The sequence below is a fragment of the Serinus canaria genome, chromosome 3 (assembly GCF_022539315.1).
Source record: "Serinus canaria isolate serCan28SL12 chromosome 3, serCan2020, whole genome shotgun sequence".
In the NCBI taxonomy this organism is placed as follows: Eukaryota; Metazoa; Chordata; class Aves; order Passeriformes; family Fringillidae; genus Serinus; species Serinus canaria.
Genome location: NC_066316.1, coordinates 91,482,975 through 91,504,023, shown reverse-complemented (window position 1 = coordinate 91,504,023; position 21,049 = coordinate 91,482,975). Strand labels below are relative to the sequence as shown.

The window sequence follows — 21,049 nt, the reverse complement described above, 5'->3', positions numbered from 1 at the left end:
TGACATATTAGTGTGCAGCAAGAGGAATGACAGTTTCCTGCTCTGCTCAGGAGACATCGATGCAAAATACAGATCATCTGCATCTTGGAAGAGATTGACACTCAGATGCACTGAAGTAGAAACATGGTTAAATGCATGACAGTCACTCAAGTCACAGATGATTACAGGCCTGGTAAAACATGTAACTGTAGATGAAAGGATGTAAAGCAGGCATGAACCCAAGCCATTGTGGACGTGTAATTGGATTTCATGTATGAATGTTAAACCCTTGAAAAGCACAGCTGCTCACTCCCACTGAAATATCTGTTACTTTGGGCAAACTGTCTCAGTGCTCACCTAAGACATGGACACTGAAAGTGTAATATTACATGCTACAGATTTTCAGATACACTTGGCAGATAGCAATTCTGAACTTCAGAATGTAACTAACTAGTATCACAAAACATAATAGCTTTTCCTATGTGTACAAAATCTGTCATTTAGCCACAAAACTGTTTTTCCTGTGTCTTAACTAACATAGAGTTTGGTGTACCTTTTAAAAAGCTTAATCCAAATGAGATGTCAATATGTTCTTGTTCTTTATAATTATATAGCTTAAATGTACATAAAGCAGTAGAATTGCATAAGCATAACTATCACAACATGATCTATTGAATTTTGAAAATAATAGGACTTTTAATCAGAGTCATTTTGGCTAGCTATGGCATACCTGAAACAGCTATGCCTTGGGAAACAGAAACCAATTTTCAGAACCAAAATTTTTTGATTTTTTTTCTATAAACTTACTATCAGAAAATATTAATTTCCCCATTATCAGTTTGCACTACTTATAATATTCTTTTATTTTCATAAATAACACAGATGTATCAACTCATTCCATAGTCATGGTCTTTGATCCATCTGTATAACCTATTATTTGGATAACTAAATGCATGAAAATTTGAAACAAATAAACGGAGGAAAAATATAAATTTATATTTTGGTTTAAATTGTGACTTAATGTTTTATAATAAAAACTGCCAGACCTGCCTGTATTATAAATCTATACCATTTGGCAAATTTGGCATTTTTGATAAGCGGATAATAAAATTCCTGATCAAATATTAGCTAATGCCATCCATCAGTATACCTGATTTATCCTAATACACTTCTGCTCCAGTTTTTCCAGATGTTGTAAATACAAACCAACAAAGAATTTACTTTATTAAAACCAAAGCCCAAAGTGAAGTTTTACTTAGTCTCTTTATATTTCATTTGAATATGTTTTCTTGTGACTTATCAAAAGGTTTATCACTGCTTGCCCTTTACTTATTTTCATAATGATTATTTTAAATAGTCTAATTATTTCTAATTTGTAAAGACTTTAGACATTTAAAATATACTTGTACCATGTATAAAAAAAATTATATTTGTAGAAGACTTCTTGTGGCTAATCTCTTTTATCTTCACTTATCTTAATTTTTCTCTTTTCTGCCCCTTCCACCTCTACATTGCTCATGAAACAAAATTATTGGCATTACCATAAGTAAACTAGCAATGCCAATACAGTAAGCAGTAGTACTGACACAGCTAGATGTGAAATGCAATTTGGTTAAGAAGATAGTAACTAAAAAGTTTAAATTAATAATACATCCTTACTTTCTCTTTGTGTTTTAGGTCTAGCTGGACACAGTGAACCCTTTGCTTTCAGTCACAATAGATATCACATCTGAAGTGGTCCAACTTCTTGATGAGTCAGATATCTAATAACTCATTACTTAACTGCTTATTTTTTAGGGAAAAAAACATTTCATTAATGTTAGTGGGATTTTTAAATTCTATTTGGAGTTAGCATTTTTAGCTTCAGATTTTAAAGACACATAGAGATTTCAACATTTTTTAAACTATATGAAAATTGTCAAGTTTCTGCACTGAGAAGAAATGTGAGTACAGAGAGGTACTCTCTAGAGAGAGATTTAGAAAGCAAAGTCATCTTGAAAATTGGAGAGATTGCCTTACAATGAAAAATAAAATAAGAAAAAGAAAAGAAAAATAAATGTGTCATTAAGTAGGACATTACATTTTGAAAAGTGTAATGTACCGCTCAGCTACAGAATGAGTGACAGCTATTCAGGTAACAGCTCTCTAGAAGAGGATATGGATGTCATAATAGAGCACTAGCTGAACACAAATCACCAGTCACCTCTCTGAAAAAGTCAGACACCTTGAAAGAGCATACATCTGTCTGCAACAGATGGGGAGACATTTTTTCTCTTTAATCAACATTTATGAGACCTCAACTGCAAAGCTGTGTCAATTTGACCTGAATCTTCAAGGAAAATATCTACCAAATAGAAACCATTTCCTTTTAAAAAATATTTATAGTAGAGATTATTTAGTTTTCAGAAATTCAAGTGAAGGAAAAGTATGAATCATGTAAGTACTCAGCTTGAGTTTCTGAATATGACAAAATAGCATGGCTGTAATGTCAACAATACAATGCTTTTGGACTAAAATGATACATCTGTAAAATTTATTTTGGAAGGACTCTTGTTGTCTTCACTCCTTGAATAGTTTGGCTACTAGATATGTGTTCAAACTGAGCACAAAGCAGTTTTGAGGGTTTGTTGGTTGGTTATTCTTTTTTATTTTTACATTTCAGTTGTTCTCTGCAAAACTTCTACAAGCTGCCTTAATGGCAAAGTACAATATGCCTCATAAGAAAGGTGAAATGCTAAGATTTTAATATGAAGTCTTTGGCAAAATTAGGGGTTTGTACACAAATTCAAAGCTGGTCAGTCTAAAAACTAAAAGAAGTCAAGTTTACCTCTGAAAGAACAGAACAGAACAGAACAGAACACATGCTCTAATATGTACCCTTTGTAACTCTCTAAAATACAAATAAACAAAGAATAAAGAACTTATAACAATGTGTATCTTACTGGTAGGAGCAAATAACTGTTTACACACTGATAGTCATTAAAGAGACACTAGTAAAAAATATAGAGTAGAAATATAGAAAATTGTTAATGTCAAGTTGTTTTTTTTTTTTTTTGTTCCACAACTCCTTCTCTTTCTGTTTGGTTTCCACTATCATTTGCCTTAACCAAGAGTTAGTTTGTGGGTAAAGGAAGAACTAAATCCTGCTATAAGATGGCCTTATTGCACAGCTCTCATTTCCCTGTTCTTGAGACATAAACTGCCATTAAGACTGAGGGAGATGAAATAAAATATGTCTGATGCCAATTCAAAGTTCAACATTTGCTTTTCTATCACAGAAAATGTTTACATGTAACAATTTTTTCAACAAGTATTTAAAAACACCGATGTGACATAATAAAGATTTATTCTGTTCATATTCCTGTCCTTTAATCAGTTTTTAAAAAGAAAAAAAAAACCAAGGTTCTTTATGAATTACAAATCTAGATAACAATACTAAAAATATATATATTTGAGACTACCCTAATGTTATTAATTCTAAATATGGATCTATAATGTCATTTCCAAACTATTTTATTCTCTCTTTATCACTATCACTGTCTATTTGGTAGACATTTTTATTAGCTAAATAAAAAATACTTGAATTATATCTGGATATACTGTGCCTCCATAAAAAGGTTAGAGATAGGTTTAGAGAGTAAGATATATTCTAATGATTTCATTAAAATCTTTACTGGCATATTAATTCTTTAGGTGTTTTGCATATTACTTTATATGACAATATATTTGAATCTGGAGACAATCTGACAGCTGTAATAAGACCAATTTTGTCTTTCTTATGCTGATATAGGAGGTGTTTCATTTAACTTCACATAAACATATATCACAGACAAAGTAAATGTGTGAAATGACAGCATAAAATATTTCTTAATTTTCCAATATATTGTGCTCTATTTAGAAAATCATAGTGCAAGCATTTTTCAATTTTGTTTCTATTACTACAAACTGTCCATCATTATTATAAAAGACTATTCCGAAGTGCTACAACCAAAACATTTGATGTTCTGTCTGTTTCATTGAGTCTGGTTCAAACCCACCAGCCAATAACTACCAGTAGAAGATTTCTGTAAATTACAAGGCCAATACAGACTGATCTATTTTCTGCTTCAAGTGGAGACATGAGGATCAGTTTACAGCTCCAATGAAGATTTCATCAGGATTTTGAATTTAGAGCACTAATTTGTGAAACCAACTACAGGTTCTCTGAATTCTAATGGATGCAGAGAAGTGGGGGGAAAAAATAAAAGAATGATCAGTATCATTGCAAAAGTTTTTAGACCTTAACATGTACAAAGCTCAATAAAGAAAATAATACTCAGTAGTAGCAGCAGTAGCAGTAGTCTATCACTGTCCTAATGGGTGACAGCTGTGACTATAGCTTCAATATTTGAAACTTTGTGTGTATCTTATTTAGGAACAAGAGGAAGGTAGGGTATTTCTTGAAGGTGAAGTGAATTAATTAAGTTTCAAACTGTCACTTAGTTATTCATGGTGAAATGATATGTTGGAGCAACAGAAGAAGGGTCAAAACCACCACACAAATCTTTGATCCCCATATGATGAAGCTGTCTAATAATGAACTTAAAATGAAAATTGAAGACAATATTTAAGTATGCAAGCCATATCTCTTAATATTACTCATGTCTATTAAAGCATATAATTTTTAAAAGAAATTGACATTATTCTTATTTGGGTTTGGGAATATTAGGTAATTTGAATTACTAAAATTATTTAATTGAAAAAAATAATTTTTAAAATATTAATAATAATGATAGTTATTATATAATTATAATGAATAATAAATATTACACAATCAATTATAATTAAAATATTTTAAAATATTCATTTAGTATCTTTAAGATATTCTTGATTTTTAAGTACTCATTTCTTAATGGTTTGAACAAGAAAAAGACTTGACACAATTAAGTCCAAATACTAGTGATAAACTCATCTTAGTGAGATATTTACAAGTAAGAATTACAATTCTTGCATAATGCCATTATTTCATTGTAAAACTTCATTAAAACTTGAAAAAAAATCCTTTTTTCTGGCTCTTCTTTTTCAAACTCCTGCTCATATAATCACATACCTTCAGGAATTTTAATTAGCATTATACAGGGCTTGAATGAAAAGCTGCAATTTCTTTAAAATTGTCTATAAGCATTCTGTTATACTTGAAATACCACAAACATGTTTGATCATTCTTATGTCAGTTGTAATGGAAGTGAATGTCTTGTACCTGAGAAATGCATGTATGAACATATAAAATATTCCCAATGTTGAAATCCCTTTGGTTAATCAGAGAATCATTTAGGTTGCAAGTGACCTCTGGAAGTAATCTGATTCATTCCCTGACTCAGTGTAGGTACAACTAGAATTATAAATCTTATTATATTTCAAGTGATTGTACTAAATTACCCTAAAACTAGCACAGTAATAAAAATGCCACCTCACTCATTATTTTACTACATTATTGTAAACCCAATTCAGGAGCTGTATTTTGATTTGCCCATTAAAAAAAAAAAAAAAAAGGATTGAAAGTAGTTATGCTGAAAACATAGTCTCTTACTTGAACAGAAATGAGATGTGCTCAAACACACACTGTAAAACGATTTTAAAATCTCATTTCTAGAAGAAAAAAAATTAAAGTAAATAGAAATTTGTTGCAAAAAATAGTACTCGGGTTAGATTCAGTACAAATCTAAATATTGGCTCCTGTAATTTGAAAGTGTAAGGTAAAATCCTCACATTGCCTGGAGATACAGAAATTGAGAGGTCCACAATTTACTGATGCAGAAGCTGGAGGCCAGAAAGGATTACTTATGGTGCAGTAATTGAAATGTGCTCTAAAACACCCAAATGTAGATCTTTACCCATTTGTGTCTAAAGATGCTTCAGATAATTGATCTCTCACTGTTTTAAGTATAGCTAAAAGAGTTATTCATCAGACTGGCAGTGAGATATCTGCTTAAGGACAGATATTCAGGAATTACTGTGTAGTTTTCTGTGATTATAGTTATTTGATGAAAAAATGAACATGTATTTTCCCTTTAGATAACATCAAAGCAGAAAGGCTTCTAATGAGACAGAATTAATAACTGACTAATGTAGAAAAAAATAATCTGTAAGCATCTAGTTTCCTTCATAGATTTGTACATATGTAATATGTGCAATGCAATATCTTTTTCTGAAGGACAATGTAAGCACTGTCGACATAGACTATTTCAAAAGCCACAATTAAAAACAGTGATCATTCAGAAGGCTGTTAACAGTCTGATAACATAGAACAATGCTAAGAATTATTATGTTAATTGTGTGAAAGTCTGAATTAAAACATGACACATATACTCTGCCAGTGTGCCTACTCTACAAGGGTGCCTTTTTTGCCTTGGAAAAAAACAACTAAATGTATCAACAAACAACTAGGGGGTAGCAAGAATACATTCATTATAGGCAATGTCCTGAAACTCCTTTTGAAATTACTTTGTTGTGTGGGATTTGTATTTGAATTTCATGAAGATATATAAAATTTTAAAAGGACATTTCTGAGTCTTCATTTGTTTGTCCATTGACCTAATCAAATCCTGCATGTAAAATGTGTCTGCAAATGTCAGGCTTTTCTGTGTGTTATGATGGTTGTACCAGGAGATTAAAAATACATTCACATCAAGGCTTTGATCAAGGGTGCACTTCAGAAACAATCTGGAGTCATCTGCTCTGACTGTGCTTTGATTTGTATCACAGAGCAGTCTAAAAGCAGATAGGTTCATCTCTTTTTGCATAAAAGATGGAAGGTGCTCTCCAGCCAGTAACAGGCATTCAGCCTACAGAAACAGTCCACAGTAAAAACTCTGAAATATACACATGCCCTTAGCACTAGTTGTTTTGCAGTATGAAGCTGCTTGTGGTGCACTGTACTAATGCTGATGTAAACAAAGCCTAATTTATTCTCTTAGGACAACTAGAGGCCCTACTTGGGTCTTCTCCTATTCTTCTCCTATCTTCCTTTCATTTTTCCTCCTGCTGAGATTCTGCTCATGCTCTGCAGATGCAAGTTTCTGCAAGAAACTGTACCTGTGAAATGCAAGTTTCTGCAAGAAAATGTACCTGTGAAGTGAAGAAAGCTGTTAAACAGATAATGTGTTTTTCATCTTTACTTAAAATACCTAGATTTTCCTTCTAGAAACTTCTGGATTTTGATTGAATAAATAAATTAGATTTTTTTATCTACACTTGTACTTGTTGCTAGGTATTTATGCTAATAAAAAACTATGGAGAACATTGCTTAGAAGAATGACATCTGCAGAGATGCAAAAGTCTGCATGAACAAAACCCTCCATGACAGTCTGTGAACTCCATGAAAGGAGAGGTCTTGTGCTTTGCAAAACAGAACAGCCATAGGAGACGAATCAGACTTGGAGTCCAGAAAAAAAGATTAATTTCTTATTTCCACAGCTTCAAACTTCACCTTTTACATGATCTGTCATTGTCTTCCACCCATTTCAACACCAAATTTAAAATGAGAACTGCTTACTGATGAATAAACTCCTCCTAAGATGTTTTCCTTCTCAGGCAGAAAGGTGAGTTTCTCTAATGAGCTGGTCTCCATTTTAAACTTTCATAGCAACTAGAGGGACCTACATCTCATTCTTGCAGTGAAGCCTCTGTTTATGCCTCACTTCAATCCTGAATACTTTACCTCAGTGCACAGGTCTTTGCTTTTACATATTTCAGAAATACCAGTAAGTAAATTATGTTCCAGGGATAACTTATTTAAATTACTAAACTCTGCACTGGGTTAAAAATATTTCCTTTTGTTGTAATGAGGAAAGTTACCACTGATGGGGATGAAGAGGAAAACTATGCTGAAAATCTGTGTTCTTACTTGTACTCTTAAAAGGAAAGGGATGATCATTGTAACAGGTGCTTCCTTTTCCTGAAAGGCATGAAAATTTCAAAAGGCATGCTGACCACCATGGTGATTTTAAATTTTATGCAGTAAACTGCCAGCAATGCTTTAGGCTCTATTTTCCCTTTTCTAAGCAAGACAATTGAAAGAAATAAAATGCCTTCCCATATCCCCAAAAAGAAGCTTCTTCACCATGCCCCCTTTCTAAGGTAGGAACTTGTCCAGTGGTTCTCTCCCACGTGCATCAGTGGAATTACTACACAGATCTTAATGTCTGCTTCCTGTAATATAACAGAGGTGTTACTATATAGCCCTGAGACATGATGAAAGGTGCAAAGAGAAGGCCTTTGAGAGCACAATAATGAGAATAGCTCCATGTATATACATTAACCCCTTAAACAATTTTAATCAAGAAGAGGATGCCCCACATCTCTAAAGAACCAAATCAGTATATTGTTTGTGATTTAAAGACTGATTAAAGTCTGTGAACATGAGCACTCAGAGACTAATAAAAAAAAGCTGGGAAATACATGAGTTTTAGGCTACACGGTACAATTACAATTAATAAAATCCACTAAAAAATGTTTTAAAAAAATAGACTTTGATATCCTTTAAATCAATAGAGTCCATTAAATGGAAAGAAAGTGAAAGAAAATAGGCTCTAGTTACTAAATGAGAGGTAATTCATCTGTGAAATTTAACAAATTGAGATTTATCATTGGAAATATTTTAGCTCAAGAAAATCAGATTTTTTTTTTAGATGATAATTTAATCAGATGTGAAGTTAAATACAGCATTTTTGATTTCACCATTACATATAGCTTTTCAATAAAAGAAACCAGTAGTAAATTTTAGGAAATTTTGTCATGCACAAAGGTTATTATTTGTCATTAAATGCATCAATGTCTAATGAGGCATGGCTGAGGGAGCTGGAGTTGTTCTGTCTGGATGAAATGAAGCTCAAAGGAGACCCTATCACTCTCTACAACTGCTTAAAAGGAAGTTGTGGCCAGGTACAGGTTGATCCTCCAGGTAACAAGCAACAGTACAAGAAGAAAAGGCCTCAAGTTGTGCCAGGTGAGATTTAGATTGAATATTAGGTAAAATTTCTTCACTGAAAGGGTAGTCAAGCATTTGACCAGGCTGTCCAGAGACATGGCTGAATTAGCATTCCTGGAAGCATTTAAGGATGTGTAGATGTGTTGCTTAGAGACACAGTTTAGGGGTAGGCTTGGCAGTGCTGGGTTAACAGTTGGACTCAAGGATCTTAAAGGTATTTTCCAACCTAAAAAATTCCACAATTCCTTGAGTGATTAGACTTGCCAAATTCTATTTATGTACAAAACTAACAGTAAATACCAGTACACGCTCAAGTGGAAACAGTAGACCTCTCTTTGAAATTCATGCAACATTGGAAAAAAAAATGCCAGCAAGTGTTAGAATATTTTTAAACACAGATTTGGTTTTACTTCTGAATTTACTGAAATTCAGCTATACAGCAAATAGCACTATTTTTCACTTAACCAAATATCATAAATAAAACAACCAGTTTTCTCTTCAAATAATAAGCAGGCAGAAAACAAGAAACACAGTTAGTATAGAATCACACTAAGATTTCTTACTGATGCTTATTAAATTTTTTAAATTTATTTTTACTTTATTTTCAAGAGTCTGATCAATAATCTCTTCTTTTTTTCCACAGAGAACTGGACTAAGCTCCTCCTTATCTATGTGAAGGCACAACTTCTGCAATAAAACCAGTTTATTAGGACTCAGACCACATCTAATGTATAAAATCCACACAGCATCATCACATTTAAAAATTTGAAAGAGGAGATTCTGCTGCCCAATTATTCTGCTCTACACTGATGAGACCTCACCTTGAATACTCTGATCTGCACTGAGAGGTGGTCTCACCTTGAGTGCTGGGGCAGTTTTGGACACCACAATGCAAAAAAAATTAGAAAGCTATTAGAGTGAGGCCAAATAAGGGCTGCAAAGATGGTGAAGGGCCTAAAGGAGAAAAGCCATACGAGGAGCAGCTGATGGCACTTGGTCTGTTCAGCCTGGAGGAGACTGAGGGGAGACCTCACTGCAGTTACAGCTTCCTTGTGAGGGCAAGAGGAGGGGCAGATCCTGATCTCTTCTCTGTGGTGACCAGGGACAGGACCCAAGGGAATGGCCTGAAGTTGTGTCAGGGGAAGTTTAGGTTGGATATCAGGGAAAGGTTTTTCATCCAGAGGGTGGCTGGGCACTGGAACAGGCTCACAAAAGAAGCAGTCACAGCACCAAGCCTGCCAGAGCTCAAGAAGCTCTCAGGCAATGCTTTCAGGAATGGCATGACTCTTGGGATTGTCCTGTGCTGGGGCAGGAGTTGGACTTGATGATCCTTGTGGGTCCTTTCCGACTCAAGATATGCAATGATTATGTGATTCTGCAAAAAAATCTACTTTCTCCTAGAAACAGGAAAATAAAATAGCAAGCCTAAAATAAAAAAAAAAATATACAGAGGGACAAACTATTCAGTTTGTGGTATAAATATCTTAAAAAAAATATGCAATAGATATTTATCTGGCAAAAAAAAAGTAAGTCCAAAAATCTTAGCAGGAATAGGAAGAAAATCTGCAGTGACATTATTTCTTTTGCTTTATTTGCATTTATGACTATGAATGTACTCTCCTCTGGCTTTGTGAAATTATTATTCTTCCTGTGACATTATGATTAAACACCGTTTAATGAACTCTGGTTTATACTGCTCAAATCCATCAGGAAGGCAGTGACAGCACAGCACAGGCTCCTTGCCCTCTAGCCAGCACTCTTCCCTGAGTCTCTTTACAGAAGAACACCTGAATTATGCTGCAAGCTCTTCACTTGTTACCTTTCCAGTGAGCCTGAAACAGTGATAACACCTATTAAATAAATGAAGAGTAAAATGTTGAGATGATTGCTGCATGAAAAAGGTCTGGCCAACCTGACAAGCTATGTCTTAGACTTTCTTCCCTTGGATACAGCGATGAGACCAGTAATCAAACTCAGTACTTTCCCTCAACAAGTTCTATCTCATAACAATTCTGGAAAATATAAGGAAGGAGAAAAAAATCTTTAAACAGGTTACTCCTGCTAAAAACAGGGCATTATTTTAAAAAAAAATTCTGCATAGAAGCAGAGTAATGGCTAAAGATGTGATAAACAAGTACTTATTTGCTAGTACAGTAAATCTTAAATTGAAGATCTGATGAGTAAAGTTTATTCTCACTTTTAACTTTCTGGGTGATATTTTTAGAAACATATAGGGGCATGTTTTAAAGGGTAGTCAAACTTATGTTCTGCATACTGTGGCAAGGAATAACTATTAAACAACTAAGAAATCTTAAAAAATTGGCTAACACATAGACATATGGCTGACTGATATAGACCCTAAGGCTCATAAACCCAAGGGGTTTTAGATATTACCTGCTAAATTGAAAGCTATATTTAAAAGATTGTGTAAAGAATCTGTTACCTGTACAGTAGATCAAATCAATGCTCAAATACTCAATGTTCAAGCCAACTGAAGCTGAGGATAGGAAGGACCAAGTTCTTGAGTTTGGCTATGTTGGTGCTTCTTAACTATTTTATAAATCCACCAAGTGCTGAACCATTGCTTTTTCTAAGATACTTCAAGTCTATCCACATCTTTCTTGGGTCAAGTAGCTGACAAATCAGTTTGCTAATCTGTGGTAATCCTTTCACAATATACAGCAGGTGCATTAATGCCTGCCTTGATTCTTGATGAGATCCCATTTTAGGACTGAAGATTTTGACTCTATTTACTTTAAAGTGGCATCATGCTTTGGTGTCATTTTGTGTTTTCTAATAAGCTCCAATCAAAATTCTTAATTCACATTTCCAAAATTTTAAACCATTACTTTATTAGACTTTAGCACCCTTTCAAACACACACAAATAAATATAAATATAAATATAAATATAAATATAAATATAAATATAAATATAAATATAAATATAAATATAAATATAAATATAAATATAAATAGAAATATAAATAGAAATATAAATAGAAATATAAATATAAAATTTATTAGTTCAGTGTCAATATGTCACATTAAGCATTGAACATTCCAACTTTTCTTTACTTAATGAGAGCCAGGAGGAAATTTCATCTTAAATGGGCTACAATACCATTTGAGGAGTTTACTTTGAAGATAGAAAAACCCTAAGGAAGTAAAATTAATTTAGAAAGAGCACTTAAATGCTTTAAATTATGGAGGCACCCATGCAGTTTGCTTTTCCCATGCTATCTCAGCTATCAAGTCAGCCCTAGTGGGGCGAATTTGCCACATGACACTTTGAATATCTTTTCATTCTGTCATAACTTATTATAAACCTTGTTATAGTTCAAGACTAAGTAAAAATTCTAATAAATAGAAATACATCCTCCACCTTTAACACCATCTTCCTGAAATCTGCACTTCGCACATCTTGCTAATAATTTGGTCCTCCTTTTTATTGCTCTCTCTACAATAGTTCTTAAAAATACGAGGCTCTGTTTAATATTACACCAAAGTGAGCTCATTAAATGAAGTCCTAAGAAATTTATTAAGTAAATACTTGCAGGTTTCTATTTACTGTGATACCAACACCAAATCTATAGTATTGCTAAAACAAAGTCAAAGAGAGAATAAAAATTATCAGAAAATAATAATATTTTTAGAATATTTTTTCTTATATTTCTATAGACACACAGTTCACTATGCAATCTGTGAATTTCTCAGATTTTCCTATTATTTGCCAAGAACCTATCAGCTGACATTTTCCCAGTAGAAAATGTACCCAAGTAATAATCTACAAGAGAAGATAAATAGTGAGAAGCATTTAGAAAGAGCACCAACACTCACATTCCAAGGCAATGCAAATGAATGTGCTTTGTGAGGTAACAAAGAACTACAGGAGCATAAAATATTCAGCAGCACTTGCTTCCTTGTGCTGTAAATGTGGGTTTATGGCCTCATTACCAACCCCATCAGGCTACACAGTGTCTGTAAAAAGATATTTTATGCAGAATACTTGAAAAATGAAAAAAAATGCTCAGGGAAAAAAAAAGGATATAAGCAAGAAATTCAAGGACATTTTTCAGGTATGATATACTATCAATAGTAGCAGACACTCCAGGAAAAATGGGAAAAAAATGTCCACATACATACCTTGATATTTTTGGTTTACAAAGATGACAGTTTAATAGTAAATAAACCTAATCGTTCTTATCAATGGAATTACAAATAATTTGTAGAACAAACAAGGTAAGAAAAAAAGGGGAGATTTAGTTTTACGATTTTATTAACACAGTGCCAGAATGTTGTCATTTGATGCAGCTAATAAAATTCTCTATGAAAAAAGCTGAAGGCAACAACCCAACTCTCAGCAACAAATGAAGTATATATATGGCAGTGGGTGGTTAACAAATGCCATGATGAAAGTGAAGCTGCACATGAGTTTTTTATTTGTTTTTTCCCCCACTTTTTAGCCTTGAAAGACTATCTCTGGTAACTGGAAAACAAAAAGGCACTAATGATTTAAACAGTTTTGAGGGGGAGGGCGTGTATTTTTTGAGTAGAGGATTGTTTTAGATATAAAACAAAAAATTCAAAGAGGAATAGTCTGGTTTTGTTGTGCAAAATATAGGCCAAAATAATAATGAAGTTTTCAGATATACAGTCTGGAAAAGTGTATCTATGAGAAAGGAAAATATTTTTCTTGCATTATGTATTCAACTAAAGAGTCACAATAATGGATTTGTATAATTCTGACCCAAGCAGATATAGAAGAAACACATCACAGTGAAAATATTACATTTGGCTTTCTTTTGAAAGGGTCCTCAATCTGGTATTAGAACATGAGGAAACGAATGCATTAAACTTTGAAAATAGCATACCTTTTTTGTATCAAGCAAAATCCTTTTGATCACTTCAAAGGTTTTGATTTTTGGTTTGTTGTTCTTTTTGTTGGCACTTTTTTTTGGACACTGAAACTTCTGTTTTCCTTGAGCATTGCATTGTCATCTAATACATTCCAACTGCTTGTCTGAATTATGGACTTGTAAAATCAAAGACAGTATAGAAAAAAGCAATAGCAAAGCAAATATACTGCTAAATCCCCCTTTTCAGCTTTTCCATTCTTTCATGTGTGTGCTTCTATAGTTTCGTTCCAGAAGTCTTACTGGTTGTTTTTTACCCCTAAATTGTCATTTCCAACTCAATATGTCATACTTCGATCCATGTGAGTTTCATAAAATTCACACCCTATAGCTAAATCTCAGTTGTGTGAATCTAGCTGATATCCTGAAAGCACATATGAAACACTGAGGACAGATAACACAGCATGGAAGGAAGGTCAGAGGGAAGGTAAGTAATATGAAATAATAACTGCCAACCTGTATTTGTGACAATGACCTTAGTGTTTGTAGTGTTTGTTGGGTTTTGGCACTTAATGTAAGAAATCGCCTGAGAAAAATAAAGCAAATACAACAGGAAACAAAACCAGTGGCATTAAGACTGCTCCTAGCTTTTCTTGCCAACCAGGAAATATAGTACTTTCCTGCATAGCAGGAAATTTGTGCTTGGATGCTTTTGTCATGAGATGAGTATTGATCCCATGCATCCATCTTCCATCAGTACTCTCAGTTTGAAGAAAACAAGAGTCAAAATTTCTTTTAATTACTGCTCAACAGAGACATCTAAACTCAATATAGAAAGCGGTTTTGATTTGGGTTTATCAGTTCCACCAAAGTCTCAGAAATAGATGTATTAATGTAGGAGAGATTTTTCTTCAAGTTTTACTTAACTCTGGTATAACCCCAGTCAAAAGTGACATTATTTCATTCCATATATACAGCCATTATGGGATCCTCCCCATTCAATCCCTGTGGGATATCCTTCATCTAAAGTAGCATACTTTCTTCCACACCACCATGGGTATACTAAACCTTACAGGATAAGATTTTGAATGTCTAAATCCCTTTTGGTTCTGATACAGTCAGAGCGAGCAAAGCCCAGTGTTGATTTAGTTGATCAGACTCTAGTGGAGTGCTTTAGGAGGAGGTGAAGCACTGTTCTGACTCTACTATTCGACAGAGGTACATCAAGTATAATCAGAGTTCAGACATGCAGCACCCAGATGTGCAAATCAAATTCCATTCTAAATGTCTTCAATGTTAAAATAGTGTCTTTTGTTCCAGCTCCAACATCTCATCCACACGACATTTTGAAAGGTAAAAATGTCAACGTTGTTAAAAAAATCCTAATGTTGCAATTACTATACACAAAACACAAAACCCAACAAAAATATATGATTTTTAAAAGGAAACTGTGCTTGCTTTTTTCACAATACAAATATTATTTTATAACACGTGTATGTATATAGAGCTCGTTGTTACAACTTATGTACATGAAGTAAAATTGAAGATTCACATATATTTTAAGGAATCACTTATAAATAATATAATTTTTCCAGTAGGCTTAGAAATATCTTTTGCACATTATACCAAAATTTACAAATTTTTCCTTGTTTTTGAAATGTATTTATGACCCATAAAACCAATGATACCCTGGAAGCCTTGCACGAGATTTTAAGACCTTGAAAACTATAAATCTCATCCTTATACTGCAACAAGAGTTTTCTCATGCAAATGCTTTAGATATTTTGTGTTCCAAAATTGTAATCCTCAGTTATGAAAATTTAAATAAATACATAAGCCTATTTCAAGGCAAGGGGGGGACGTAATCAGTATTTGTTTATCTCAAACCTTAGTAATTTTATTTCTAAACTATGTGAATTCTTTGTCAATGATGTTATAGCCCCCTAAAATCAAAGATGCCATTCTGGCAAATAAAAATAAAAAAGTTTTAATTTGAACACATATATTCACAGATGGCTTTAACACTGTGTGAAGGAGATAAGAGAATATAAATTGCTTTCATTTTCCACCTGCCATGGAAAATAGCTGTTTCAGAAAGGTGTTACTGTATTTGTATGATCTAGAAGGCACAGGATGTACAAATGAGGCAATCCTCAATTCACAATGACTGTCCTTCACTCTATTGAATCAATCCTAATAATTGTGAAAGAGTAATTGAGAGAATCACAAGCGTGAAACTGTAAATTGCCATGAATCCGCAAAAGTTTAGTGAAAGTAGTTCTTGGATCTACATATGTTTGATCCTCAAGATGTCTGCAACTTAAAATGCTGACATAGAGCAAGAGAGGATAAATTCTACAGATAAAAATAAATTTTGTTAGGATTATGGTAATAATATCTTAGGGATGAGCTATCTGGTGCTCAGCAAGAGATTCTTCCCCAGTCAGAGTATAGTCAGGTTCTGTAGATGTTAAACCTCTTTTTATTTGTGGCACATTTTCAAAAATGCCAGTCTAATATTAGGCCTCCTACTCGGACGAAACACAAGTTTTGAATTCATTGCAGAGTATTTTATATGCATAAGCTACTTATATGGAAGACAAGTGTCACTAACAGATCATGTCTGAGCTACCACAAACTTTTGAAACAATCCATGAATCAGCAAGATAATCTCACTCAATCCCCTGCATATTATCATGTGCTACCTTGTAAGACTGCTCTTTTAGAGGATATTGCAAGAATGAATTCTCTTTAAATAAATTATCTCAAAATCAACTGAAACAGTATGTGAATTCCCTAGGTGTGAACTGGGCAAAGATTTTCTGAATAAAAATGTTGTTTTGAAGTTCCTCAGCTATGTGCTTTGAAAGGCAATAAATTAAAAATACCATTTTATACCAAAATATTTTTATACCAACATATTGAGGCATAATCCAACTTTACACAAATACCCGAGAGCTCAGACCCATAAAACTGTATGTGAAGTTTCCCACTCTCACTATAATTAATTTCAATGTCTTCAGTTGTGTCAATTGTAGTGAATAACTTTTTATAGAAGAAGGAAGTTTCTAGGCTCAAACAAATACTAAATATATCTGTGCTTTGTACGGTGCAGAAAGTACAGCCTTCAATAAAAAGCCCTCTAACTGAGACAGTCTATATTTACCAGATCATTAAGTAGTATTGCAGCCCACAGCACATCTACTATACCACGATCAGAAATCAGTCAGGAAAATATTGGGCAAAATTAGGTATCATAGCTGAAGCAACAATGCAATAATGCAACAAATCTTGCCATCCAATAGACACTGGGGCTGAAAAAATGAGCCCTTGCAATGTTACCATAAAACAGTGAAAACAGCAGGAAATCCAAGGAAGGAAGTATTCACAGTCTGGAGAAGGAATTGAAACAGCAAGGGGTAGAGGCGGTAAAGGCATGGTTAGTACATAATCTAATGAGATTGTACTAACAGTAAGAAAGGAGTAAAGAGAACACTTCAGTAGGTTCTCAAAAGAGTTCAAAGCCACTGACTCTAGAAAGCTGAGAAATTGCATAACAGAAGAACTAAAATAATGAAGAGTTGTAAAAAATTACAGCATGCACTTGACACAGTGAGAAAAACACCATAAAGTTGTATTTGCAAGTACTAAAAGTCTAATAAATGACTCAGTAGGATGCTGATCAAAAGCTGCAATAGTGGGATGCAGAGGCAACAAATAAATGGTTAAGGAAGAAATAAGTAGGAACACCATTGAACAGAAGACTCAAATTTAGATTTCTGCGTTGCTCAGAAAAAGGCAAATAAATCTTAGAAAAACATTTCACTTAAAATCATCTTGATATAGTTGGCTAAGACCTGAAACTATACTACTGTCTCTATAGGATGTTGAAATTTGTTTTCATTTTGAGTTGGCACTAAAAATCTGCCCCCACGCCAGCACCGGAATGCAAAATTTGGAAAATGTTTCCATTAAAAAAAAAATAAAATAAGATATTCCAGCTTATTATGGTTTAGGTATGTTTTTGTTGGGTGTTGTTTGTTGATTTTTTGTTTTGTTTGCAGTTTTTTGGGAAAGATATATCTTTTTTCTGGAAGAAACCTAGGAAATCTCTTTAACTGCATTATCCTCTTCAAAATGCACTGAATGTTATGTTAAGAGAAAAAACTATCTTATCTCATAAAATTCTACTTGCAAACTAACCTGATAAAATTCCAGAAATTCACTTTTAGAGTAAGTCAAAAGTAATTTAAAATACAAAGTAACAATATGTCATGAGCTGTCTGCTTCCTGGAAAAGAAAATGAACAGGACTCTAAGCATTCTGATAAACATTTTCAAATCTGCAAGTCAAAAGAGTTGATTCCTCAAAGTAATGTTAAAATCAGACCTTCGATACACAGTTCATTTTTCAAGAGCTCTGTCATTCTCTCTGCTCATGCCCACCGCAACAATTCTCCAAGAAAATTCAAGGGTGAAAATCTGTAAAACTTTCAGCATATCTTAAAATAATTTCATTGTTTTGGAAACTTGAAAATTATTTTAGTAATTGATTTTTTTAAAGTTCCTAGATTTCAAAATGTTAGCAATATTTTTTATTAAAATGAAGTGGTGTTCCGTTCAATCAGATAATCCGTAAAGTAAAAGGATTTTCTTTCACATCTTTTATTAACTGAAAGGATACGTATTAACTCCCAATGCAGTTATTTGGGTATAGAAATTCCAATACTGATAAAGATGATGTAGACTTTATATGAAAGCAACCTAAAGATACTGTAAGCCTTAAATAAGTCTGATTTTAATACTTCACATTTACCGTTATCATGGTCCTAAAGCAACTACAGTCTTTTCAAGAGACATCAAATTAAGAAAATTCTTCCTTGGTTGCACTGCTAGACCATTCAGTATTGCCCATCCTGTCGAAAACGAAAGACTTAAAACCTATACCTCTTTTACTCATGCTGTGATTATCAGTGTCTGTTAGCATGTCTTTACCTTCCACACAGCTGGATATAACAAATGTTAATTTTTTTCTGGGTGAAAGCTCCAAGTGTTTACTCAGACCTCTTAATTTTGAACACAATGTAATTTATCTGCCTGGGTGTGCAATTCCTTCTGTTGATTCTTGTATCTGATGAATTAGCAACCTGCCCAAAGAACACTACTTAAGAGTAGTGTTTTTTCAAGTCCAAATTAATCCACACCAATCTTGTTAAATTCTGCACTACTAAAATCCTGATTTCACTGAGAAAGATACATTGTATAGAATGAAGGCAACTTGTGCATTATTGTAGTAGATTGGGGTTTACTGGTTTTCATAGATAAATCTGATTCTCCATAGAAAACATACACTGGACAGTTTAACAGCATAGTCAGCACCAATTTATCTACTTAAAATTAAAATTAACTGAATAAAGAAAGCATGAAGATGCTGAAACACTCCTCTATTTGCAGGAATTTCCACTATTTTTATAATGGACATTTAATTTTTCTCTTACAAAAATATACTCTGCTTTGCAAAATCGACAAGACAACGCACTACTGAATATGAATTTGAGTAGATTAAATTTTTATAATTTTTCCATAATTTAAATGCTTTTCTATATTTAAAAATGCAAAGTACTTTAATAGTTTCTATAAAATTCAATGATTTTAAAGTCAAAGGCCTTCTAGGAGAAATATTCACATCTAATGGCTATTCTAAATAAAAGATAACAGGTCAGTTTGGAACTGAAAACAGCTTTTTCTGTTCTGCAAGAAGTCCCACTACAATAAATCTTTCTCAATATAATAGTTTTGTACTTTTGCCTATTTTTCCTGAATACATATCTATACTGAGCCAAACTGAATCCTCTTTAATAAAAGAGTGAATTTAATTAACTTCACAAAGCATTCAGTATTTACATCTCAAAAATATGCTATGAAAGCATGCAGCAAATTTTTTCTGCAGCTAAACATTTTCACTTATTTATGGTAGGATAAACATTTTTTTTCCTTAACTATTTTAAAGAAGTCAAGAATACTATCTTCCACAAAGCTGCACAGGAAATATATGTTTTGCAGGTATGAAAGTACATATAGAACATGCATTCCCTGCCATATAGCAATTCATTTATTCAGCATTTCATTTCACAGAAGTACAATATAAGTAAAGTACTTCTTTAACTTCTCTTTTTATTTTTTTTCCTATAGGTAGGGCGTCTCCATCCTTTACTGATTTCACAGAAAAACAGTAAAAATATCCTGGTGTGACCACTATCTTATGCATAATTAGATGACTAATTCATAGCTATGTATTGAGAATCATAAGTGGAAAACAGTGGACTGAAAAGAAATTATGTAGGTATTAAAATAACTAACAACAGCTGTCAAAATACTTACGTGTAATGTCCAGATTTTATGCCAAGAAATCTTGTTTTAAGATTCAACAGCGATTAATATCAAGGCGCAACGTGAAAAATTCACTATTAACTTATTTAAAAATGTGGAATTTTGATTATATTTTCTGTACCTCATTAAAAAACTAATTTAAAACTTGAAAATTTTAAGTAGACCTATTACTCTGAGTGAACATTAACACACATGCTACTTTTCTCCTTTCTAGTCCCCAGTGTATTTTCATAACAACTCTACTCTGTTCCTTTTTGTGTTTAAATGAACATACAGACTTGCATGTGTTCATACATTTCTGCAAATATATATAAAATATTTTTAAGACAATTCCAAAATTCACTTGAGACAAGAGAAAAAGCATACCTTTTCTGGATCAGTTGATGTAATGACCCACACACAGTGTGCGTTGTCTTCATACTGAACCGGGTAATTTGGTGATGTGATAATGCCACTCGGTCCACGCAAATTGGAACCACATGTTCTAGCTAAAATAATAACCAACAAACCAGATTGCTTTAGACTGGATGCTCTGTCTAAAATAAATATTATGAAATTGCCACAGCATTAGCAACAACTTGCCATGAGAGTATTACTATGCTGATGTATTCCATAACAATCTGCCCTTAAAGATATTTCAGCCAGACAAAAAAAATCATGAAGATTTACCTACAGGGGAAGAAATGAGCACTTTTCAATTTAAACAGCCTAAAATTTACAACATTTTATTCTTACTTTATGTAGATTAAATACTCAAAATTATCATATCAATATTCTGTTTGGAGAGAGGTTTACCATTTCCAAATGGATGGAAATCAACTAGGACTCAATCAGGAATCATCTAGGACTCCATTTTCTG

The 21,049-nt window shown here is 33.1% G+C and overlaps 1 protein-coding gene across 1 annotated transcript in view; it reads right to left on the bottom strand.

Moving 5' to 3' along the window:
- The window catches only part of CSMD1 (CUB and Sushi multiple domains 1), a 1,056,389-nt gene that overhangs the window by 290,378 nt on the left and 744,962 nt on the right, over positions 1–21,049 (bottom strand). The window contains exon 10 of the mRNA XM_050972940.1: positions 20,557–20,678. Within this exon, the coding sequence (XP_050828897.1) occupies positions 20,557–20,678 (122 nt within the window). The remainder of the gene's footprint in view (positions 1–20,556; positions 20,679–21,049) is intronic.